The sequence below is a fragment of the Cucumis melo genome, chromosome 1 (assembly GCF_025177605.1).
Source record: "Cucumis melo cultivar AY chromosome 1, USDA_Cmelo_AY_1.0, whole genome shotgun sequence".
Lineage (NCBI taxonomy): Eukaryota > Viridiplantae > Streptophyta > Magnoliopsida > Cucurbitales > Cucurbitaceae > Cucumis > Cucumis melo.
In genome coordinates this window covers 14,499,633-14,526,156 of record NC_066857.1, presented here as the reverse complement: position 1 = coordinate 14,526,156, position 26,524 = coordinate 14,499,633, and the positions used below count along the sequence as shown (strand labels likewise).

Below are 26,524 nucleotides of genomic sequence, written 5' to 3'. Positions count from 1 at the left end.
TTGTTAAAGGAATGCATCTACACAAGAAATACAAAGTAATATTGTTGATAGCGACTTGTATTGATGGGAACAACAACATATATATATGATTGTGTTTGCCATTGTAGATGATGAGAATGATCTATCTTGGTCTTGGTTCATGACTAATTTGAGGGCATTAGTAGGAATTATTTCAAAATTGGTTATTAAATTTGATCATCATTTATTCATTGCAAAACCTATATCACTTAACTTCTCTGAAGCATTTCATGCACTATGTATAAATCATATTTGAAATAATCTAGTGGATAGGTTCAAGAACAAGGATATAATTCTACATTTTTATCTTGTTGCCAAGGCACATAGGATGTCTAAGTTCCAAATATATTGGTCTAAACTTGATCGATATCTTGGTGTAATGGCGTACCTCAAAGACATTGGACTCCAACGATGGACACAGGTATATCGTGTCCATTGTAAGTATATATTATGATAAGATGACTATTAACATAGTTGAATATCTTAACGGAGTATTAAAAGATGCGTAGGAACTTCCAATTACCAAGCTTTTATAACACATTCGTGAGTGGTTACAAGGTTGGTTATACATTCAGCAGAATAAATCAATGGCTTGTACAACAATTGTTTCTGATTTTGTAATGTCCTTAATAAATGAACCAGAAATGGATTCTAGAACATATAAAACTTCTTTTAACTCCCAAAATGTCATTATATGCGACTGTTCACACGAGATTTCCGGAGAAATTCGATTCGTGAGTTGAACTTCTGTTGATGTTATGCTTGTGTTGATTTGATGCGATGTGGTTCGGTCTTTAGTACTTAATCCTCTCATTCTCTCTCAGTTGAACGCCTACGCTTGATTTGAGGAAGTGGAGCACGTAATGTTTTTGAAGTTGTAGTCTTAGAAGAAATCTTGTATCTTAAAAAAAGCTTCAATCTTCAGGGATGATCGGTTATAGGAGTTAGGGAGTTTTTTAGCTCTTGGGAGAATTCTCTTTAGACTTTCTAGAGTAAAAAATTTCTAACCCTTACAAATGAAGAGAAATCCTCTATTTATAAAGTTCTCTAGTGGGTCTTTATGTACTTAGGCCTAGTTGGTTCATAGAACAAATCCATGGACTCAACCACATGGGTTTGGGTCATATTTAACCTTTGGGCTAAATTAAGCTTTTTTTTTTAGTTCAATTGAATTTTAGCCGAATTAAATAATATTTAATTGTATCAAAATAATTAATTTGATTCAACGGTCATACTAAAGACATGTGACATCATTAGAATTGGCTAATTTATGTCTTTAATTTTAATTTGGGACACATGTCAATTTTTAATTAATCTCAAATCCAATTATTTTAGTAAAAGACGTGCCAATTTGTGATTGGTTCAAAAAATTCTTATTCAACAAATGTCCCATTTTCGAGACTTATATGCATGTATATGGGTGGGTGAATTTCGAAAAAAATAAATTTGAAGTCAAAATACGAGCTTTTCTTTTTTATTCATTCAACATATCAAATTAATCAAACCATGAATTTATTACGTGAGTTTGATTTAAATTTGAAATAAGGATTGGAATACGTCCAAACCTTAATTTAAGAAAAGTTCAAGGTTTTATCCACAACTTACTTTGATTTGAGGATAAAAAGTTAATTTTTTTTTCATAGAATTTGGAACTAACCAAATTTTAATTTTGAGATAAGGATGAGGTTTCTATCATACCCTAATTGGTCTTGATGATGCATAAGAATTTGGAATGACTAATTTTAATTTTGGGATAAAATGGTCAATTCTAATTTTGAGATGATGCCCTCGATTGTAACATCACTCATCATGACAAACACTACTTCAAGGTGTGATTCTTTCTCTGATAGAAGCAGACGTAGAGTTCTTGAACAAAGGATTCTCTCAGATGATGATCCCACCTTTAGGAGATTCCACTAGTTGTTCCCAACTTTTCTTTGTGGGGACAGAACTTTGTTCTTGTTCTTGTTCTTGCAGACTCCTCTTTGAGTGAATTTGGACGATAAGTCTAGTGTAAGTGTCATTTGTGACAGTAGATTTGGATGCAACTTTCCTTAGTGCCATTAGTTTGCTTATAGATTTGGATGACGAGAGAGAGAGAAGAGGTAGAGAGGTCCCAGCGGGTGTGCCAATTTGTTCATACGACATTTTTGGAGAAATTTGATTCGTGGATTTGAACTTGTATTGATGTTGTGCTTGTGTTGATTTGATGCGATGTAGTTCGATCTCTAGTATTTGATCCTCTAATTCTCTCTTGATTGAACGCCTACGCTTAATTTGAGAAAGTGAAGTATGTGATGTTCTTGAAGTTGTAGTCTTGAAAGAAAACTTGTATCTTCAAAAGAACTTCTAAAGTTGGAGACTTGGAAGAAATTGTGTATCTTCAAAAGAACTTCAATCTCGAACTACAATCTCGAACATCAATCTTCAAGGATGGTTGGCTATAGGAGTTAAAGGAGTCTTCTGGCTCTTGCAAGAATTTACTTTTCTTGAGTAAAAAATTTTCAATCCTTACAAATGAAGAGAACTCTTCTATTTATAGAGTTCTCTGGTATGCCTTTGTGGAACTTGGGCTTAGTTGGTCCATGGACTCAACCACAATCATATTTAACCTTCAGACTAAATTAATCTTATTTTTTGGGTTCAATTGAATTTTAGTCCAATTAAATAATATTTAATTGGAACAAAATAATTAATTTGATCAAACGCTCATACTAAAGACACGTGAAATCATCCGAATTGGCCAATTTATGTTTTTAAATTTAATTTGGGACACATGTCAATTTTTAATTAATCCTAAATCCAATTATTTTAGTAAATGACGTGACAATTTGTAATTGGTTCCAAAATTTCTTATTCAAGAGCGATCAAGTGAGACCTGACTGCCTATACATTCTAATAGAGTCTTTTCGCGAAAAGATGCTAGAACGCCTAGTAAGCGGATGAATCACAACCAACAACCTTAGATGTGATTTGATTTTTTTTCTTTCCATATCTTTCTTTTTTCAGCTTCTTTTTTTCAAATTGTTATTTGTTTCAAGATCGTGTATTAAATATAAAAGATATATTTTTTTCAAACTTTTATTTCGTTGTTCAAGATCATGTAAAGACTTGAAAAAATTATCGTTTGGACTTAGCTCCAAATCTAAATGTACAAAAAATAGACAAATTTAAATCATCGTGTGCCAAAATAATCTTTAAAAAAACTGTTTAGCCAAATCTTAACGATAGTGTAAAAAAAATAAAAATCTAAACGTGTATCAAAAAATCTTGAGAAAATAAACGATCTTATAGCAAAAGAATCTTGGAAATAATTGTTTAACCAAATCTTAACGATTATGTAACCAAAATTAAATGATCATCTAACCAAATTAAATTAAATAATTAAATCTAAAATAGTAAATAGTTTGACGCTTTGTTATATTTTTTAGAATATCCCGACAAGAATTTAGAACACTAATTAGATAAGATACAAAACAAAAAGATAAATAGCAACGTTAATTGAATTATAGATTTATAAGCATAACAAATTTAATATTTAAGATGAAAGCCCATTCCAATCCAATCTGATCCCTAGAATTTGGTTTTGAACGGCACCAACTAACATCGAATTGGGGAAATTGGAAAAGGAAAAGGCAAAAAGAGAAAAACCAAATACCATAGTCAATTTAGCGACTGTGCTTATCCCCCCAAGAAAAAAGAAAAAGAAAAAAAAAAAAAGTACAAGCTTTTCTCAATCTCCAATAGTTTCTTCCTATGCTTCAAATTCCAGCTCCGTAATTTATTAACTCAGATTTCTCCACCAACACTTACACATCGTAGAGCAACATCAAACTGATTCAGTTTACGAAGAAGAAGAAGAAGAAAAAGAAGATGAGAATCACTGTGATGACAGCCGACGAACAGATTCTTTCCTTGGATGTTGATCCCAATGAATCTGTAAGTTTCTTTATTTTCTTCATTCACAAAACCTCAACTCCATTTTCTTGCATTACCTTCTTCTGTCCATTATACCCACTTTTCTTTTTCCCTGGATTGCTTGCTGATGTTAAAGCTTTTCCTCTTTTCTGCCAAATAGGTTGAGAACGTGAAGGCTTTGCTTGAGGTTGAGGTGAGAATTCATTTTTTATATTCATTATTGTGATCGGTGGTTGCTGAGGAAATTTGGGATTTTGAACTTGGGGGAATTGAACATTTGGATCTTAATTGTTGGTGAAATTTGCTACATTTTGTGATCCAAAACTATCCACATTTGAGATTAAGTCCAGGAGAAGTTCTCCTTTTTAATGGTTATGGTTAGCTCATTCTATGTATGTTGGACCTTTATTGTTGCTTAGACTCAAGTACCGCTTCAGCGGCAGCAGCTGCTGTACAATGGGAAGGAGATGAAAAATTTTGAAAAATTGAGTGGCTTGGGTGTTAAAGACGAAGATTTGATTATGATGGTATCAGCTGGCGCTTCTAGGTACGTTTCTCTCGTTCTCAGATTGCAACATCTTTAATATTATTCTGAAGATGTAGTCTTATAGTTGTAGGATACCTGATGAGTCGATGACATAACCTATTCATTGCACGCAAATAACAATGATTACCACTGGATTTGGTGGAATAATCTTGATTAGTTTAGAGTCGTCTGCGTTGTAGTAGTTTCCAAATTATTTTGTTTACCGAGGTGTTAACTTAACGTCTTTTTATACCACAATAGATCATAAATAGAGGTAAATGTAAAGAAGACACCTATTATTGTTTTCTCTAAAAATACAAAATCCATATTCTTTCTGAACCCTCAACCGAGACCTCCTTTGAAGTTTGAACGCCTTCAGAATTGACCCTTCAGTCGATTTTCTTCTATTTGATAAATACATTTTTCCCCCTTTATCCTGGTTACTACCATCTCAGTCTTCTTTTTCTTACAATTTAACAAATATATAAAGAAGATAGCATCTCGGCCTAAAGAATACTTACAAAAAGTCTTCGAAACTAAATTCCAACGTAAGTATTACGCTATACCTCTCTCTGAGCCCTATTCATGGCCTCCTTTGCATTGTGCACCTCTTCACTGAGGCACTGGATGTTAAAGATAGGTTGGGCACTAGGGATAGGTTGCATAGGTGGGATAGTTCGGTTCTGCTGTCGTGCATTCTTTGTCGGAGGTGTTGAGTCTCGCGATCATTTATTCTTTTCATGTCCTTTGGGGGGGGTTGTTTGGTCTCGGGTCCTACAGGTCATGGCTTCCTCTAATAGGATTGGGTGTTGGGGGGTTGAGTTTGGATTTGTCGTCAGGGTATTGGCAAGGGTGTGAGGAGGAAGTTGTGACGCGTTCTCTGGTTAGGCTCGTGATCCCATTGTCCTATTCCAACTTATTTGCACCTGTATTTGTGCTCGTGCTGTTTCTTAGCGTGAGCATGCTCAAGTTCTTAATTAGCTTGTTTTATTTTCAGTTTATTTTCTGCTTATTCCCAGGTTATGGGGTTTTTCTTATTAATTGTTTTGTTGTTTCCCCCTGTTAGGTGAGATTGTTTTGAGTTTGTTGTTTTTGTGTCTTTTTATGACATGGATGTACTTTCTTTTGGTGCTTTCGTTACGCTTTTTGTTTCTCTTTGTTTTTGTGAGCGTTTTCTACTCTGTTGCCTTGGCCTCAGGCTATGAGGTCCTCCTTGTTGTTGTATAATAATATTACCTTTTCCAAGAAAAAAAACTGAATTCCAATGAGAAACATGAAACCTTACTAAAGACCAAACTTCACTAGGATCTCTCTGCACACTGCAAAACATTGTTACTTCTCTCCTCCCAAAGATCCCACGACAAAGTGTGCATCCTTGCAAACTAGAGGAAGAACTTCCCAATCATCAAACGAACATCTGTCTAACGAGCAAGCTCAAACTCAAGCTCCTTAAAGAAGTCGTTCCACACTGATCTAGCAAAAAGCCTATCCACCAGGTTTGACCAAGCAAAAATTCCCACAAAAAGAACTTGAGTTTCTTTGGAATCATAATCCTCCATAAAACACCAAAGACCGACTCAACAGCAAGAGAGAGGTTCAATAAAATCCTAAAAGAAAGACTTAGAAGAGAAGCTCTCCATGGGCATAGGACTCCAAACATGAACATCCTTTCTTCCAAGCCTAAAGTCGAAACCCTCGATAAAGGAGAGGAAAGAGGCCACCTCCATTGGCCACCTCCATTGTTTCCCCATTGGACAAAGGCCGATGGAACCCAAAGGAGAAAGAAGTTGAATTCCCCAACCCAACCGAACCAAAAAATTCAACACTTGACAACTTTTCAAGAATGACAAATGATATAATCGAGGAAACTGGTCTATCCCCCCACCCAATGATCACTCGAAAATATGTTTCCTTAACATCACCAACTACCAAAAAACGAAGATGGGAAAAAGAAAGGGAGTTGGAAACAAATGTCTTTCCTTATAATACAATTTAATGTGTCTTTAACCCCTTTTGCCATCCACTCACAGGGATTGGGTCATGCATGCTTATTGGGCCAAATCAAGACATGCTCTGTGAAAAGAGTGATTCCACTCAATACCTATCCGATAAATGTTGGTCTCTCAACTTTGGAGAAGAAACTTTTCTTCCATGAAAACCATCCTTTTGCTAATCTTCTCCACGGGGTTACCCAAAAGGAGATAGTTGCTGAGAGGTTGAGATAGGAAGAAAGAAAGGAACCAACATCATAGCCGACCAAACTTGCTCATGTATTAAGCTTTTCCAGCTCATAGTTTATACCCAAGTTTTCATGCTTACTTTTGTTAATTTTAAGTCTTAACATCCCCTCAAAGGATCGTAACATGTGATTAAGGATAAAGAAAGAGGCCTCTTTGCCAGAGCAGAAGAACATCATGTAATTTAATCATCAAACTAAAAATGAGATATCCTCTTAACATATATTTCTCGTTGGGCTTCGATTTCAAAGACTTGTTGTAATTATTCTCTTGATATGATTCTGTATAGTTGGGCACCTTTCCTGTAGTGGGAGTCTCCTATTTTTTGTGGGCTTGGTTTTCTGTGCGCCCATGTACTCTTTCATTTTTTTTCTCAATGAAAGCTGTTTATTTTAATAAAAAAAACTAAAAAGGAGATAGAGCCACATCCTTAGAACCTATCTTAGAGGGCTCAAGAATGCCTCACTCCACCACCCCCTTTAAATGATATAGCTTAAAACCTCTACAACCAATAGGAATAAGAAAGTAGATAAAGGATCCCTCAGTCTCAACTCTCAAGCCTCTAAAGGCCACCTTTATCGAGCCCTTTAGAAAACCTTTGATGAGGGTTGAATAATTCACATTCCTAACGCATTTTTACATCCACATTCTCCATTTATACCAAAACCTTTATTATCCATCACTATGTCCAAGAAATCCTAGTCAACATGGTCGCAAGCTTTTTGAAAGTTGATTTTAATAACCACACCTTCATTTTTCTTTGCTTTATAACCCTCGATGACCTCGTTCACAGTGAGGGCTGGATCAAGAATCTGTTACCTTGCTATAAAAGCTCCTTGAGCCTCCAAAAGGGTCGAAGGGAGCATTTTCTTTAAATGATTAAGCAGGACCTTAGCAAGGATCTTGTGGACACTGGTTATAAGAATATAGATTTGAAATCCTTAACCTTGCTTGCGTATTCCTTCTTAAGAATAAGCTACATGGAGGTTTCTGAAAAGGAGAACTCCCTAACCATTATCGCAGGAGATGTTTTTTCCTCTCATTTCATTAAAGACTAAGAAATATCTAAAAGAGTTGACAGAGATCATAGTAATCACAAGACTCAGAATGACAAACGTTTCAGGCTCTCACCCAAGAAATTAGAAAATATAGCATTTCTAATTTGTGAATATATATTATGTTAGAAGAAAGAGAAAGAAGGTGATCTCTAAGAAGAGAACATCCAAGACCAAGCTGATTCCAGAGATTAATCCAGATTTATTAGAATAAAACTGTGCCCAAGTTCAGGCTCTTGGCCAAGGAACCAGATCATATTCCCAAAAATCTCACTCTCCCCAATTCAAGTACCCTGTTTTCTCAATGCCTAATTCAAAGGTGAAATTCCTTAGAGGTACTCTATGCCATATTCTGGTCATTCCTTCCAAAGAAAAAGTGAGACAAATTTCGATTCTTCTTTCAGCGTCAGTAGTGAAGAATATGATCCTTTTGAAAAAACAGATGAAAATGAGGAGCAGTTGCAAAATGGAGCCCTTAGAAACAAGACCTAAATACTCTGTGTTTCTTATCGATGAAGAAAGGGAGGATGAATTGAAAGTTGATGAAAAGTGTCCGGTTTGCCCATTCTTCAGTTCAGACCATCAGATTTCCAGATTACCTGAAATCGTTTGTAGGTGATTGTGGGACAGTGTTTGGTTGATGCTTCCAAGGAGCTTTTGAGTCCTTCCAAGTTTTCATGGTCTTTTTTTGCACATGGTAATCCAGTAGTTGTTTTTCTGTCAAAGCTGAAGAAGAAGAAATCAAGAGTCAGATGTTGGTACCTCAGTTGTGTTTTAGACCTGAAGTAGCTTGGTCGCTTGCCTTTTCCTGGTGTCTTCTCTCCTTCCATTTTGAAGTTTTCAGTGTGCAAGTTCTCAGCTGAATTTGGGCTTCGTTTTGAAAGATTCATTAGGTTTGCTCTGTATTTTGTTTTCTCTTGTTTGCTTAGGGTCTAGAAGTTTTTTGATCAGCTTGTCTGTACTTTTGTTTTGATCGCTCTTTTGTCCTTTTAGTCCTTTCGCTTTTAGTATAATTCTCTTGTAATTTGAGCTTTAGTCTCGTTATTCTTGTTAATAAGGAGACTCGTTTCCATTTAAAGAAAAAAAAGGACAGATATTTCTTTAGCTTCAGCTAGTCTGCTGATTTTCCAGCAAACTTATCGGATTTATCTCCACAATTATCATTAAGTCCTTTCAAAAACTTTGGTTCAACCTTCTGAAGGCTTTTCTGTGGAATGGAACCTATGACTGGAGAGGAATAATATCTTCGTATGATTTTTTACCTAAGAATGTTTTCTTGACCAAGTGTATTGGAATAGGGTTTTCAGTAGAAATGCTTTAACCATAAAGCTCGTTTGAAGTTTGAATGTTGCCCTGTTACTACTCGTTGCAATAGCAGTTATACTTTTTTGTTCTTCTTTCTTGTAAAATACACCGCAGGACTACTTTTGGTTACTGTTCAGGAACCAGTGGATTGGTGATTTTCTTTTACTTGGGTTCTTGAATAACTTAGTCATGGTTATGTGGGGAGTTCGGTGAAATATAGTGGTTGCTTTAGAAGTCACCTTTCTCTTGCTAATCACGTGTTGATGCTTGTGGAACTTGAATTGTGCCTTCTGTGTTATTAAATGTATACAATTTACATGGAATTGTGCGGTGGGCATATAGCGAACTATTCTTTCGCCTTTTACTAAAGATAAAGAACACTGTGTGCTTGCCGCCATAAAGTGGCATATGCCTATTTTTGGAGGCCCTTCCTTTGTGGGGGGGTCCCTTTAAAAAAATCTATACAATTTACGCACTATTTTACTCACCCATGCTTGCTTTGTATTCTTAATCTAATGTCCATAACCTTGCAGTGCTCCTACCAATAATTTGAGCTTCAATCCAGATGGTTCTGCAGTGAACCCTGAAGCCTTCCAGCAACACATTAGACGTGACTCAAATACAATGGCTCAACTTTTTCAGGTAAATGCTAACATATTGCTTCATAAGTTCATTTGGACATTTTCCATTGAGACAGAAGTTAAACTTATCCTTTTTTCTTGGCAACAAAACAAAATTTGCATTGATTTTTCAACAGTTACAATGAGAATATAGAGACTCCACTTAAAAGATTACGAGAAAGCAAGCCAATTAGAATTGATTTTACATAATACAATCTTACAGAAGTCACTAGAATTATCTCACAAGAAGCTGCTTGATATTTAATTATTCCTACCTACTCTCCTAACGGCTAACACTAAAATATTTGTCTTCAATCAATATTTGATTCCTTTCAGGCTATTATATGAACCCACAAAATTTTTGCAGTCTCTTCTGAATCTATCCCCTTAACTAATTGTAAACTATTCTCAACAGTGGATTAAAAAACTCAAGAGATTCAAAATCTTTTGTATGAGAAAGTCCTAAAACTTCTGGTAGAAGAACAAGTGAAAACCGTTTATCCTGCCTTTGGACTTAGCTCACATACTTAGGTATAAATTTTCCAAAAAGGACTGCATTTTTGAAGTGCTATCAAACATATTTACTCCAAAAGATAGTTTCAAAACCATAATTATTGTTGATTTTTTTTTTTCTGGTTTCCATATTGGATACATATACCAATGATGATGAAAGAGGTTTGTTTGAATTTCTTCACCTCACATATGATTTGATATTCCAAATACTGCATACGTACCTTTGAAATCAAAGATTTTATCCGAAACTAACAGAGCTCGTAACAGTGAACCAAACACACCTTATGATCTTTCTTATTTATGCATTTTATTTCCGGTACTTGAATAGTTCAAAAGTAAACAAAAATGATAGCAAGTTGTTAGTTCAAAAGTAAACAAAAATGATAGCAAGTTGTTAGACTATGATTGCTATGTAGGTGAGTGCAGGCAAATTGATTGCATGTATCAACTTGTTCCTGTATTGTTCATTTTCTTTAAAACGATCATGTACTAGTGCGTAATTGTTCAATTCATATGTGGGCTCTGCAGAGTGATCCTGAATTGGCACAAGCTATTGTTGGAAACGACCTGAACAATCTGCAACAGATTTTAAGAGAGCGTCATCGTCAAAGATCTGTATTACAGCGTCAACAAGAAGAGGAGATGGTGAGTAGGTTATTTATTATTCTCTATTAATAACCTAATTGACTGATAGATCGATAACGTGACTATGATCTCCTTATTTCTGGTGTCTTAGGCCCTTCTGTATGCAGATCCTTTTGATGTTGAGGCCCAAAAGAAGATCGAAGCTGCTATTCGCCAGGTTAGAATATTTTATTATCTTGTTTTATTCCAACAAAAATTACAAATTGTTAGTCCGTTTCTTTCATTCTTTCTGAATGGAAGTTGTTTCTCATTAGGAAAAAAAAAAAACAAAAAAAGTTGTTGCCCATGGACATTGACATTGGTGGTTAAATGCTTGGGTTAGAACTTGTTTGGGCTTATATAAAGATTGTTAGAATTATTAGAATTAGTGGGCTTAGCCCATTGGGAAGATTTACCCTAAATATTCTTTCCTTTTTTATCTCTTTGTACTTCTCTATTTATTCCCTCTTGTACCTATTGTATGAATATCAGAAAATAATAAAACTAAAAACATCGTGGTTTTTCTCTCGGTTCTCGGGTTTCCACGTAAGCCGGTTTCATGTTATTGTTTTCAATATGGTATCAGACGAAGCAACAACGAAACGTTAGAAAAAAATTTTAGGAATCCTCGGACCAAAACAGCCGCAGCTGCCGCCGTGGACAACACCATGGAAAAACTACTCCAACAGATTCAGACGCCGCCGATCTATCCAATGGGCCAACCCTCGCCGCCATCCGCACAACCTTTCGGCCAGAAAGCACTTCACGCGCCACCTCTGTCGGGCACGTGGGCCCATGCACTGCTGTCCTTTAATCTCACCGCCCATCCCATCCGACGTGTCGTCACCTGGCCAACCGTCTCACCCTTCCGGTCATCCGCTGCACGTGCCGCCCATCGCCGCCGGACAGCAACCTTCAAAACTGTCAAATCTGTCTGTCGACCCTTTACAACGACCTTTCTTCTATAGGAACGGGGCTGACCAACACCATAACAAATCGGGGATTGAAGCGGGTGAGTCATCGGCACCCTCCAGTTATGGACAGCCATATGTTCGTGGTCTCGGGATTAATCAAACCTACAGGAGAGCTGTTTTTGAAGTTAGTATATCCTTGGCACAGACCGATCTACCGATGTATTCTAAGAACCTGGTAATTTCGCTTTCTAACGTGCCTTCAAATTATATAACTAACTCTGTTGCCTTTAGTGCTCGATCCTTGACCCATGATAATGGGAAACCAATTCTCGTCTGTGAGCACTGCAAGAAACAACGACATACTAAGGATCAGTGTTGGAAACTCCACAGTCGACCCCCAAGAGGTAACAAACGCTCCTCCAACGTGCAACAGAACTCGGGCCTATCGATGTTAGGGAGACTGCCAGCACCTCTCAACCCATTGGCCCTATGGCTAGTCAGACCAGCTCTCCTACTCTAAATGTCATTGCTCAATCAAGTATGTCTCAGTCCCTTGGCCTTATTAGTGTTGATGAGACGAATCCTTGGATTTTGGACTCAGGGGCCACATATCACTTGATAGGTTTCTCGGAGCACTTTGTCTCTTATACCCTCTGTGCCAGTAATGAGAAAATCTGGATAGCCGATGGCTCTTTAGCCCCGATTGCTGGGAAAGGACAAGTAATCCTCTTTGACGGTTTCTCTACCTAAACTTTCTTACAATTTGTTATCTATTAGTAAGATCACCCGTGAGCTGCATTGTAAAGCTATTTTCTTACCTGAGTCTGTTTGGTGGACTTGAATTTGGGGAGGATGATTGGCACTGTCCGACATAGCAGGGGATTTTACATCCTTAATGATAATACCTCCGATAGTAGTATCTCTATGACTAGTTTACTATCTTCCTATTTTAGCACCTCTATACATGACTTTATGTTGTGGCATTTTCGGTTAGGTCATTCAAACTTTACGTATATGAAATATTTGTTTCCTCATCTCTTACTTAAAATAGATGTCTCGTTATCTTGTGATATGTGCATTCGGGCAAAACAACATCGTGTTTCTTTTTCCTCACAACCATATAAACCCACACAACCGTTTACCCTTATCCATGGTGACGTTTGGGGTCCCTCCAAGGTCACCACCTCATATGGGAAAAGGTGGTTTGTAACCTTTATTGATGATCATACCCGTCTTACCTGGGTCTATCTTATCACCGATAAATCTGAGGTTTCCGCTATTTTCCAAAACTTCTATCACACCATTTAAACACACTTCCATAAAAAAATTCCAAAACTTCTATCATACCCGTCTTCTTGGTCAACAGGTTTGTAAACTCCAAAAATCCTTATATGGTCTGAAACAGTCACCCAAAGCATGGTTTGACAGATTCACTACTTTTGTCAAGTCCCAAGGATACAATCAGGGACACTCTAATCACACTTTATTTACAAAAGTTTCTGAGACAGGGAAGATTGCCAGTTCTGATAGTTTATGTGGATGGCATCGTTTTGTCTGGAGATGATCAGGCAGAAATCAGTCAACTTAAGCAGAGAGTGGGTAATGAATTTGAAATTAAGGATTTGGGAAATTTGAAATATTTCCTTGGAATGGAGGTGGCCAGATCTAAAGAAGGCATCTCTGTGTCTTAGAGAAAATATACCCTTGATTTGCAAACCGAGACAGGTATGTTGGGATGTCGTCCCACTGACACTCCTATTGAATTCAACTGTAAACTAGGAAACTCTGATGATCAAGTTCCAGTTGATAAAGAACAATATCAGCGCCTTGTGGGTAAATCAATTTACTTATCTCATACTCGTCCTGATATTTCCTTTGTTGTGAGTGCTCTCAGTCAGTTTATGCAGGCTCCCTATGAGGAACACATGGAAGCTGTCAAAAGAATTATGAGATACTTAAAAACGACACCTGGAAAAGAGTTGATGTTTAGAAAGACAGACAAAAAGACCATTGAGGCATATACTGACTCGGATTGGGCTGGATCTGTTGTTGACAGAAAGTCTACCTCTAGTTATTGTACCTTTGTTTAGGGCAATCTTGTAACTTGGAGGAGTAAAAAGCAAAGTGTTGTTGCCAGGAGCAGTGTTGATAGAACTAAACATGTTGAGATTGATCGGCATTTCATCAAGGAAAGACTTGACAGTGGGAGCATATGCATTCCGTACATCCCTTCGAGCCAACAGGTTGCTGATGTGTTCTCACCAAGGGGCTTCTCAGACTAAACTTCGACTTTTGTGTTAGCAAGTTGGGCCTCATTGATATTCACGTCCCAACTTGAGGGGGAGTGTTAGAATTATTAGAATTAGTGGGCTTAGCCCATTGGGAAGATTTACCCTAAATATTCTTTCCTTTTTTTATCTCTTTGTACTTTTCTATTTATTCCCTCTTGTACCTATTATATGAATATCAGAAAATAATAAAACTAAAAACATCGTGGTTTTTCTCCCGGTCCTCGGGTTTCCACGTAAGCCGGTTTCGTGTTTATTGCTTTCAATAAAGATTATTTTTCCACCACAAAATTAGAATCACAAGAGGGCTTGTGGGGTCTTGTTTCAGGTTTCTTTTTTTACTGCACATGCTCCCATAATTCTCTCCTGGTTGAAATGGAAAAGTTATTGGCACTAAAGGATTTTTGATAGCTGACCTTTGTTTTCATGTAATGTAAAATGACTTATGTTAAATTACCAATATGGCAATACCTATGCAGAAAGGAATTGACGAAAATTGGGCTGCAGCTCTTGAACACAATCCCGAAGCTTTTGCAAGGGTGGTAAGTGTTACATTGACCAACATTATTCACTTTTAAGTTGTATATTCCGTTTCATGGTTTGACGTTTCATGCGGAACTCTTCAGGTCATGTTATATGTTGACATGGAAGTTAATGGTGTCCCATTAAAGGTAAGTGGAACGAGCACACATTGTTCATTTTAGTTTTTCGTCTACTACAGTTTAGAAAATGTGAGAAGGCACTGCATTTCAACTGGTTACTTTCATTAGTGGTCCTTGATCAATGACTGAATAATTTTAGAATAGATTCAACTGTTTGTGATATATGGATATTGTTTCTTTGTGTCCACTGAGGTGAGATAAAGGTTTAAGTGATTTAATGGTATTCTATTAGGCATTTGTTGATAGCGGAGCTCAATCAACAATTATATCAAAAAGCTGTGCTGAGAAATGTGGGTATGTGGAATCTATGCATCATCTGATTTTTCCCCTCTCTATAATGGCCTAAGTAATTGGGCTTTCATCATCATCATTTCTATGTTTTGCCTGATTAGATTTGTAAAATTCATAGCATAGCTTATATCTTGACTTTTTTTTCTGTTTCTTACAAAAGAAATGCATAGCATTTGACAGTCTAACAAAAAGGAAAATAACTGTTATAATGCCCAGCTAATTCGCTGCTTGCTATTATTATTATTATTATTATTATTATATGAACTATTGGCCACAACATTGTTAAATTCTCTACTGGGTTTAATCACCAAGAAGGATACAATCAACCTATGTTTCTCTAACAATTATTGATCTTTTAAAATGTGTAAGTATGCCATTAGACATTATCAAAACCTAGGGACGTAATTTAACCAAAGGAGACACTTAGGAACTGCATAAAGTGAGTGTAAAGGGGAAGATAATTCCATTTCTATCCACCTAGGGTCTTACTTAAGCCACTTGTCCACCACCATCTTTAAGGAAGAAGCCTTCAAATGTAATGATGACCTCTACAGATCATTGGTAGCTCTTACTATGTTACCTGAAGTGGATTTATATGGGTAGGGGATCCCTCTTTTCCCAGCCCTTAAGCTGTTTGGTTACCTCTTTTGCCACATATACCTCTTGTTTCTTATCACGCACACCAAAGAGAAAAGTAATAATAAAAGAAAGACAAGAAAAAAAAAAAAGAAATCCACTACAAGAATCCGATCTATATTGTCTCTTAATATTTTTGCATAATAAATCTTCTAGTTTTGAAGATTTATCTACAGCCTATTGTTAACTGGAGCAAGGTAAGTGAGGTTCCTCACCCTTTTCATACACTATTTATACTAAATCAATGGCAAAAACAGAGGCAGCACTCTGTATTTATATATTTATATTGCCAAAACAGTAGATACAAGATATAGAATAGAAATAACAAGGAAAACAACAAGGAACAAACCAACCTATTTCTCTAGGCTAAGGTAGACTCCCTCAGCCGCCAATCTCCTCCTTTTCCAATACATTCTCCATATATTTCTCATACCTAGCTTACTACCCTCCCTTTGCTATTTATAAGACAAGTGTCCGAATAGGACAAATAATATTATCCTGTAGGGCCCACTTGCTGTTCCACTATCCCACTGCTCCATTTCAATTCTTTCTTTCTTCCAGGCTGTCTTGTGTAATTCCTTTCTTGCCCTTCCTCTTATACACATTAATAATAGGAGGTCTTACAATACCCTGGGGTTCCAAAATCACCTTGTCCTCAAGGTGGAATGAGGGAAACTGTTGGTTCATTGAGTAAACGGATTCCCAGGTGGCTTCACTGTCGGGTAATCCTTTCCATTTCACCAGCCATTCATTTGCTCCCAATTCAGGACTCCAACGGATGCCTAAGACTGTCTCCGGCCAAAGTTGCAATTCAAATTCTGCTGTGAGCTTTGGTTGTTGGGCTTGGATTGTGTGCTGTTTGCCTAGTTTAAGTTTGAGCTGCGAAATGTGGAAAACATTGTGAATTGAAGCTTCTGGAGGCAGATCAAGTCGATAGGCCACCTCCCCTATGGTCTCAGTGATGCAATATGGGCCATAATACTTAGGAGCTAGTTTGCTAGTTTTTCGGCCCTTTTCTTTGCTAAGGAACGCTGACGGTAGGGCCTCAGCTTGAGATAGACTTCATCTCCCACCTTAAACTTAAGTTCTCTCCTCTTTGAATCAACAAATTTCTTCATTCTGTTTTGAGCAATAGTGAGGTTTTCCTTGAGCGCGCTAATAGCCAAGTCTCTCTCTTTCAGCATTGTTTCAACTTCATCATTAGGTGTCTTCTTATCTCCATAGGATATCAAGGGTGGTGGGGGTCTACCATACACGGCTTGGAAGGGGGTCGTGCGTGTTGAAGAATAGAAGGTGGTATTGTACCATAACTCTGCCCATGGTATGAACTGATGCCATTTGTTTGGTTGCTCATTACAAAAACATCTTAAGTAGGTTTCTAAACACTGATTGACCCGTTCTGTCTGGCCGTCGGTTTGGGGATGAAAAGCGGTGCTTCGTTTAAGGATGGTATCCATGGCATAGAATAATTCCTTCCAAAAGTTGCTTAAAAAGATTTTATCTCTGTCTGATATGATTGACTTAGGAATGCCATGTCTCCGAACTATCTTATCAATGAATTCGATGGCTACCTGCTTTGCTGAGAATGGGTGCTTCATGGTGACAAAGTAAGCATATTTGCTCAGCCGGTCAACCACCACCATAATCACATTCATACTTCCTGCTTTAGGCAACCCTTCGATGAAGTCCATAGTCCAATCTTCCAATATGCGGTCGGGTATGGGTAATGGTTGAAGAACCCCTGCCGGTTTGGTTGCTTCACTCTTATTTCTTTGGCAGATTCCACACTGTTCAACATACTTCTTAATATCTGCCTTCATACCTTTCCAAAACAGCTCACCACTCATCCTCTCGTAGGTCCTCAAAAATCCTGAATGTCCTCCAAATATAGAATCGTGAAAAGTGTGTAAGAGGCTGGGTATAAGTGAAGAAGATTTGGACAGCACCACTCTTCCTTTATACATTAGCTTGCCATTCAACAAGGAATATTTTCCCTCCAGTGCTGGGTCAGTCTGCAACTGTTGTGTTATGAGTTGAAGTTCTTCATCCTTCTCGACTTCCTTTGTAACTATTTCCATGTCTACAATGCCTGCCGTTGACATTGCCTTTAATTCTAACGAGTGATCCATTCTTGAAAGTGCATCAGCTGCTTTGTTTTGGAGTCCCGGTTGATATAAAATTTCAAAGTCATATCCCAACAGCTTGGTTAACCACTTTTGGAACTGTGGTTGCACCTCTCTCTGCTCCAATAAAAACTTTAGAGCTTTTGGTCCGATATAATGGTGAACCTCCTTCCTAAGAGATAATGCCGCCACTTCTACACTGATAGTACTACAACCATCAATTCTCTCTCGTAGATGGACTTGGATTGGGCCCTTGTAGACAACTTCTGGCTGAAGAATGCGATGGGATGGCCGTTCTGAGACAGTACTGCTCCCAATCCACTGCCTGAGGCATCGGTTTCTATCATAAAAGGCAAAGACCAATCGGGTAGTGCGAGTACGGGTATGGTAGACATAGCGGATTTCAGACTTTCAAATGCAAGGATGGCGTTCTCATCCCATTTGAAGGCATTCTTCTGCAGTAGTTTGGTCAAGGGTGCTGCAATCTCACCATAACTTTTGACAAAGCGTCTATAATAGCCCGTCAGCCCTAAAAATCTCCTTAAGCCTGTTACATCTTTAGGTTGTGGCCATTGGAGCATACATCTAACCTTATCTTGGTCTGCTTCTACTCCTTGTTTTGAAATAATATGGCCCAAGTAGTGTATTTGTGAATGAGCGAAAACACATTTCTTGCGATTAACATACAATTGGTTATCTCTTAGTATTGCAAACACCATCCCTAAGTGTTTCTCGTGCTCCGTTATGTCCGAACTATAAACCAATATATCATCAAAGAAAACCAATACACAACGTCGGAGGAAAGGCTTAAATACCTGATTCATGAGGGATTGAAAGTGGCAGGTGCGTTTGTTAGTCCAAATGGCATCACCATGAATTCATAATGGCCTTCATGCGTCCTAAACGCAGTCTTCTCGATATCTTCTTCTTTCATTCGGATTTGATGGTAGCCTGATTTTAAACTAGCTTGGAGAACACCGTGGCCCCATGTAATTCATCCAAGAGTTCTTCAATAACTGGAATGGGGAATTTATCGGCTATTGTAATCTTGTTCAGCTTCCTGTAATCCACGCAAAACCTCCAGCCCCCATCTTTTTTCTTGACTAACAGCACTGGACTTGAGAAAGGGCTGTGACTTGGTCTAATGATTCCGGTCTGCAGCATTTCGGTGACCAATTTCTCTATCTCTTCCTTCTGTTGATGGCCGTATTTATATGGCCTAGCATTGATTGGCTTTTGCCCTGGCATGGTGTATATGCGATGATCGACAGCTCTCTTTGGTGGCAAAGTGGTAGGGATGTCAAACACATCCGAATATTGATTAAGTAAGAACTGAATCATTGATAATCCCTCTTCATCGTCTTACTGGCCCGTTTTCTTGCTTTCTTTGCAATCATTTTCGATCTCATACCCTTGCCAGTCAATCAGAAAACCTTGATCTTCTGCTTCCCATGTCTTCTCTAAAGTCTTGAGTGAACATTCTGCTCTTATCAAGGCCAGGTCTCCCTTTAAAACAACCTTATTTCCTTCCTTCCAGAAAACCATTGTCAACGATGGCCAATGTATCTTCATGGTACCTGTTGTATCCAACCATTGCATTCCCAATACCACGTCTACTTTTCCCAGACCCACTACCAACAGGTCAGTTACAACTTTTAGCCCTTCAAGCTGGATTTCCACTTTGCTGCAAATGCCCTCTCCTTTACAACTTGTGCCATCCCTAATGGTAACCCCAAACTGAGTGTTTCTGTCTATAGGGATTTTCCTCTCCGTGACCAGCTCATAGTGAATGAAATTGTGGGTTGCCCCACTGTCAATTAAGACAATAATCTCTTTCCCTTTGACTATTCCTCTTAGTTTCATAGTTCCCTTGGTTGTCAAGCTGGTGATGGCCCGGTATTCTATCATAGTTTCCTCTAGCCCCTCCAACTGGCCCTGTGTTTTGCGCCTCTGAACTTTCCCCTTCCTCGGTACTTTCTTCTTCATTCAAGATAAAGAGCATGAGCTCCCCTTTTTCTTTGATTTTGCAACGATGTCCATGAGAATATTTCTCATTACACCTAAAACAGAGACCCTTGTCTAAACGTGCTCTAAACTCGGCGTCGGAAAGTCTTTTAACAGGGGGCTCTCCTTTTTGATAACTTCCTTTGAGTGGTATAGTTATTTGTTTCATTTGGAACTCATTTTTCCTCATATTTCCTTTATCGTTGTTCCATGGCACCTTAGTACTTGTGGCTTCGTTTCTTTTTGGCTCAATAATACCCATCTCTGCGTGTGCTAATTTGAGGGCTAAGTTACGGTCGTTAACCAGCTGGGCTGCCATCATACATTCTTCTAGCGTATGAGGGTGACGACTCATCACTTCAGCTTGCAGCGCCGGTTCTAAGCCAGTTAAGAAAGCATCACGGAGCACGCTTTCTGCCATGTGTGGGAGAGGTGCCGAGTAGTTCACGAACTTCTTGACATAATCATTGTAGGATCCTTCTTGCTGAATGCGTATAAGCCTGGCCCCTAAGCTTTTCTGTCCGGTGTCTCTAAAGAATTCAAACATTCGGGTCTTCAAATCCTCCCACGATTCTACCTTTTTCCTGTTGTGGCTCCACCTGTACCAGTCCACTTCATCTTGTCCAAAGCTCACCACAGCCACCTTAACCTTCTCTGCTTCTAGTAAGTTATTGATCTCAAAAAAATGCTCTGCACGGTAAACCCAAGATTCTGGATTTTCTCCCAAAAACATGGGCATTTCCAACTTTTTATACTTACTTCGATCGGCCAGGTGTGTGTTTACTTCCCCGGTTAAATCTGTCTCTTCCATTTTTCCTTTCATTTTCATGATGGACCCGTCAGATGTGCCGGATTCTTCCTTCTTCTTATAAGATTGGTCTCTCAACTCATCGGCCAGCCTGTCCATGCTTTTCTTCATTTCCAGCATCATTTCCTTGAGGCTCAACACCTCCTTTTCCGTTCCTTCTAACCTTTCTTCCATTTGTCGCTGCGCTATTAGTCTCGTTATCACTCCCAGTTTGACAAGGCTCTGATACCAATTGTGAGGTTCCTCACCCTTTTCATACACTATTTATACTAAATCAATGGCAAAAACAGAGGCAGCACTCTGTATTTATATATTTATATTGCCAAAACAGTAGATACAAGATATAGAATAGAAATAACAAGGAAAACAACAAGGAACAAACCAACCTATTTCTCTAGGCTAAGGTAGACTCCCTCAGCCGCCAATCTCCTCCTTTTCCAATACATTCTCCATATATTTCTCATACCTAGCTTACTACCCTCCCCTTGCTATTTATAAGACAAGTGTCCGAATAGGACAAATAATATTATCCTGTAGGGCCCACTTGCTGTTCCACTATCCCACTGCTCCATTTCAATTCTTTCTTTCCTCCAGGCTGTCTTGTGTAATTCCTTTCTTGCCCTTCCTCTTATACACATTAATAATAGGAGGTCTTACAGTTTCTTTTTGACATTCCCATTTTCCCAGAACGTCCTGATAGGAACATGAACTAAGAAGCACAACCAAGATACAGACATTACAGAGCACTATTTTCTAAAAGAATTGAAAAGATGAATATAGTAAACATTCAAACAATAAACTATAAGCTTGAGAAATCTTTTACTGACCTGACTATTTAGTATTGTCAAACATAATAAATTATATGATGTAAATATTTCAAGATGCCTATTTATATTCTGAATGCAGGTCTTGACTTAAATCAAATTTATTTATTTTCTGTAAATTCTATTTATTTGGAAAGGAAAATTTCATTGATAAATGAAATAAGGGGAAGCCCTAACGCCTATAGGTGAAGACAAGCTATAATGTGTAAAATGATGCTTAGTTTTGCTCTAAAAACGTAGTAGACAAAACCAAATCCATAAAGGGGTCAAAAGAAGAAAAAGAATCCCTGTAGAATGGATAGTTTAGTTAATTCCCTTCTGAAGAACTAAATATTTTTCAATGATAAGATAGGACCAAGTGTATCACAAGATACAGAGTGTTCTAAATGAAATTTTTTCACCTTGAAATATCATCCCTAAATCTTCTCACGCCATTTCATTAAGTTCAGTCGAGTAAAATATTTTTACTTTTGAATTACTTTAGATACCAAACATACACTCCAATACAATTCAGATTTTACCTTATTTCAACTGCCTATCCAAAGTATCTATAACAAAATAGCTGCTTGGTCATTTACTTCTCTACCTTTAAACTATCGACATTGATTTCCTTGCTGGTGATATTGTTAATTGTTGACTGCTAGTGAAGGGTGATCAATGCTGTAAAGATGGGTGCTTTATCTTTCTTGCAAATGGGGATGTTATAAATATTATTGATGCATTGAGGTTGATCGTTGTGTTTTTCTTTTGGGGGGTGGTTGGGGGGTGATCATCAGATTGTTGAGGCTTTTAGATCAACGCTACAAGGGCATTGCTCGTGGAGTAGGCCAATCAGAGATCTTAGGTCGAATCCATGTAGCTCCAATCAAGGTATGTAATCACTAGTATTTTTTTTTTTTTTCCTTTCAACCAGGTCCTATGTGCAGTAATGTAATTTTGTTTGACTTGGTAAACCAAGCTACATAATCTTATCAAATTTTCATCAATAAATTTCTTTGTGCTTGGCAAAGGAATTTAATTTGCTTTGATCTAAAATTTTGACCGTTCTCTTGTTTAGATTGGTAGTATATTCTACCCCTGCTCGTTTCTGGTACTGGATTCCCCAAATATGGACTTCCTATTTGGTCTGGATATGCTACGGAAACACCAGGTACCACTCTATGCCTTATTGGACTTGAAAGTCATGGAAGTTGTCGCACAGATATCATTCCTTTTTATTTTGTTTAAAATGTATAGTTATTTTCTTCTAGTGTATTATTGATTTGAAGGAGAATGTTTTGAGAGTGGGTGGAGGAGAGGTCTCTGTACCCTTTTTGCAAGGTTGGTATTTCTAATTTTCAAATTTCTTCCCCAGTCTGCACATTTTTTTAAGTATACTGAAGTTTCCTTTCGTGTTAAAAATTTATGTTCAGAGAAAGACATTCCCCCTTCTCTTTTTGATGAGGAAAGGCTCTCAAAGGAAGCCTCTAGCTCTGGAGCGCCAGTGAGTTCTCTTAATAAGTTTCTTATATTTGCATTTTCAAGTAATTTGAGAAAAAGTTTGTTTTGTCTGTACGCTTCACCAACCTCTACAAAGATATTTAAATCCTCGATTTCTGGATGGTATCTTTCCAAATTTTAGTATCATGGTAGCCAAAGATCATTACTAACTGATATGTTTAAGTTTCTTGTGCAACTCTGCATTTGATGAAGATGGGGAAAAAATTTATGTTGTCACCACTTCCAACTTTCATTCACTGGTTAGCATATTTTATGTAATGATTGGAGAATTTCCAAATCGAGCATGGCTCAATTGGCATACAAGTGTTTAAAATCATGAGATTTGTGGTTTAATCCCCTACTTTACCCTAAGTTGTTCTAATAAATGTATGATAGAAGAAGTTAGGGTGCATAATGTGGGTAGAAATTCAAGAAGATACATGGGGGTTTGTCCATTTATATTCTCTTTGGTAATTGGAATGAGAATGAAAATAAAAATTGTAATTGATTACTTAGTCTTCCTTGATATGAGAGGTCGAACGAAATGTAGCTACAGAAGACCGGGTCCCAAAAAACTTCCGAAGAAGTTGAAGTATCTTTCAATTTCTTTCAAAGCAGATGCCCAAATAAGAGAGCATTTTACAGAATCAGAACTTAGACCTGTTTGTTTTGGTAGACCCTAAAAATACCTTCTCTCCATTTACCCATGGAAAACTCCCTTCTAGGCAACAAGGTTGTAGGTTGCCACCCCACAATATAATCATGACAACAATTTATCTTTTTGAAACGAAGACAAACCTCTTTATTAATAATAAATGAGACTAATGCTCAAAGTACAAGAGTAATATACTACGAGCAAAATAAGAAAAATGATAACAATTCTTATAACTTGTTAAAAAAATTATATTTATTGTAACATAATAATTATTTTACGTTGATATGATAAAAATAAATAATAAAGATCAATTGAGTTAAAATATTTCTTATTGGAGAGAAGAAAAGCAGAGAAGATTAAAGATTATTAGAAATATTTTGATGTGGATCAGAAAAAAAGTAGCTGTAAATTATAAATCGAAGTAGTTCTCAAGTCACGAGAAGAGTTCGATATCTTGGATGAATAAATTTTCACATCTGTCTTTCTGAACCGTCCTTTTTGTTGCTTGCTTCTTCTAGGTGGCTTCATCCCCAACAGAGAACAGCAGAAATGCAACAGCTGCCCGAGCTACAGGTGATGACAGTTTACTTTCTACATTATGTGATGTCTCCATATCTTTGGTATTTCCTTAATGAATGGTTAGTTGTTTTCAATTGGGAGTCTCTTTTGTACCCCTTTGTCCTTGGGAGATATCTCATCTCCCCTTTTTTATGGTCTCTCGTTTGTTTTAGTATGGGATTTGTTTCTTATAGAAAACACATATATAGTCAAGCGGTCAAGTATTCAAATCTCTTTCTAGGGTTATGGATATACAATTAGATTCTATCATGATATTGTTCTATCCTCCCACAACTGCACTTTCTATTGTTCATCTTGGCTGCTACTTTTCTTTGTAAAGTTGTGAGGCGTATTATATGTAGATAGTCTCAAGAGATGTGTTCATTTCTTACTCTTACCTCTAACTTCTATTTTGCTTTTCTTTCTTTAAAGCAGGAAATGTTGGGGGAGCAGCCCAGGTAAATTTGCTGTAAAAGATTGTGTCTGGTTGTCTATTTGTTCCCTTAAACTGAAAGAAGTGTACTTATTATCATTCATTAAACGATGACATGAGAAACTTTCTGGACAAATGAACATACGTAAGTGCTAGAAGCTAGAAATAAGTGGTCCAACTAGATAAAGTAAGATTGCTCGGGTACACATACTTGTCCGCTCCAACTTATACTAGTGTAACTGTACTTCCTTTCTGATATGTTGGGCTGGATTAAGTAATATTTGTCCCACATCTGTGTCTCTCTCTAGTCCACATTGTTAACAATAGTGACCACATGGACGATTTAAAGTTGAAGGACTATTTTTAAGGATAAAGAACTAAATGGGCAAAACCATCAAAATTAAGGGACTAAATTTATAAGTTACACGAACGTTTACCTCTAAATTTGGCATTGGTTACGTGCTTTGTACACTTTCATTATGTTTGATATTGTGATTATAGGGTCCGGAATTTGAAGCCAAAGTAGCAAAGCTAGTTGAATTGGGATTCCAAAGAGAGGCAGTAATACAAGCTCTCAAACTATTTGATGGAAATGAAGAACAGGCAGCTGGGTTTCTTTTTGGATGAGTAATCTGCATACAAAATATTTGTAGTCCATTTCTTTGTGGATTATCTGTTTTCGATTTCGTTTTTCAATTATCAATTTAATCCACAAACATTCATCTGCTTGCTATTCAAATTTTAAACTTATATTTAAACAATGTTTATGTTAAACCAAAAGTTTAAACATTATAATGTTATAATGGATATTTTTAAGGTTTCATGTTTGTCTTTTCTTTTCTTACTTGTTCTTCCTTGATCTAAATATTAACTTATTAGGTTATATTGTCACACTCACCACAAGTTATCCTACCAAACCTAGGACATGACATGATGACAATAAATTTTAATTAAACTGTGAAATCCATTGTCAAACTCTAAAGGCATTTTCAATTACCCACCAACGTATCTCACCCTACCCTCTTCAATAGAATCTATATCACAACACTTTGAAAATTTTGAAGGAAACATGCAAGTTTTAGTTTACAAACCGTTTAAATTTAACGCTGGCCACTTTAAAATTTAAATAAAACTAGTGGTAGATCTTGAATCTCATACGTTGTCTAAAGGAAAAATAAAGGAGATAAAAGTCCTATGGGTGGTAAGAATTCGTAGGAAAATAAGTTTTAAAGAAATCTTCGCATTTAAAATAGGAGTTTAGAATTTTCTTTAAAGAAATCATAAACAAATTTAAAACGCAAAATAATTAACAACTGTAGAAGTTAATAAAAAAAATAGCTCTTAAAATCGTAGGCATGAGCTAATAAAAACAACCAACATATATGTATCCAAATCTTCAGCCATGCTAGCATAGAGAATTTCTCATTAAGAACACGAGCAATCTCTGGTCATAATATGCATCAAGCAGTCTCAAGATACATAGTAGAGGGAATCTCTAGTCATACTATGTGATGAGATTCATGGTGTTCCACTCGTTTTAGAAGAATTGATTACAAGATCTAAGGCATCAAAGATTCAATAATCATTCGTTCTTCATGTACAGGAATGGGTAGGGTCGGTTCACTCTCAATTTCATGTGCCACATACTAATACAAGGGACGAAGGACCATTTGGGGTATTAAATGTCAATGTTTGATTTGAAGCGTACTATGGAGTCGACATTAAGCTTCCATGAACCCAACACTTTGAAGACCTCATGATTTAGTAAATATCATATTTTTATTATATTTCCAATTGTTTTAATTTGACAAGTTAGGGTAACTACCATTAATAGGTTAGTATTAAAGATGGTGGTTGGAAAATAGAAAACCTTGTTAATTTTTTATTTTAACTTTTTGGTATTTTCATTAAATAGGACAAAATCTTCCAAGGCTATATAATGCCTTTATCTTTCCATTTGTAAGAAGAAGACTTTTGATGAATGCAATTTGAAATCTCATTTTGAGACTTTTCCTTTTTTTTTTTTTTTTTTT

General features: G+C 37.1%; 1 protein-coding gene and 1 pseudogene across 4 annotated transcripts; both read left to right on the top strand.

Annotated features, from left to right (window-relative positions):
• Positions 1–3,576: 3,576 nt before the first annotated feature.
• Positions 3,577–25,314, top strand: LOC103490182 (protein DNA-DAMAGE INDUCIBLE 1). Of its 4 annotated transcripts, none has more exons than XM_008449571.3 (16): positions 3,577–3,957; positions 4,097–4,129; positions 4,356–4,483; positions 9,593–9,701; positions 10,721–10,837; positions 10,929–10,994; positions 14,498–14,560; positions 14,645–14,689; positions 14,913–14,974; positions 22,143–22,236; positions 22,424–22,516; positions 22,617–22,686; positions 22,779–22,849; positions 24,019–24,073; positions 24,494–24,516; positions 24,993–25,314. In XM_008449571.3, the coding sequence occupies exons 1-16, from the start codon at positions 3,892–3,894 to the stop codon at positions 25,116–25,118; spliced, it is 1,221 nt and encodes a 406-aa protein (XP_008447793.1). In that variant the 5' UTR covers positions 3,577–3,891; the 3' UTR covers positions 25,119–25,314. The 4 variants fall into 4 exon arrangements, with proteins under 4 accessions (XP_008447793.1, XP_050945722.1, XP_008447794.1 ...); XM_051089765.1 differs by having other exon boundaries at positions 3,580–3,957; positions 22,635–22,686; XM_008449572.3 differs by having other exon boundaries at positions 3,592–3,957; positions 22,635–22,686; positions 24,491–24,516.
• Positions 9,381–9,504, top strand: LOC127144328 (U5 spliceosomal RNA; annotated as a pseudogene).
• Positions 25,315–26,524: the final 1,210 nt, after the last annotated feature.

Bases quoted from the DNA above. Each gene is read 5' to 3' on its own strand.
- LOC103490182 (XM_008449570.3), top strand. From the start codon at position 3,892: ATGAGAATCACTGTGATGACAGCCGACGAACAGATTCTTTCCTTGGAT. The intron at 10,995-14,497 runs GTTAGAATATTT...ATACCTATGCAG, and splicing joins TCGAAGCTGCTATTCGCCAG to AAAGGAATTGACGAAAATTG. The intron at 24,517-24,992 runs GTAAATTTGCTG...TTGTGATTATAG, and splicing joins ATGTTGGGGGAGCAGCCCAG to GGTCCGGAATTTGAAGCCAA.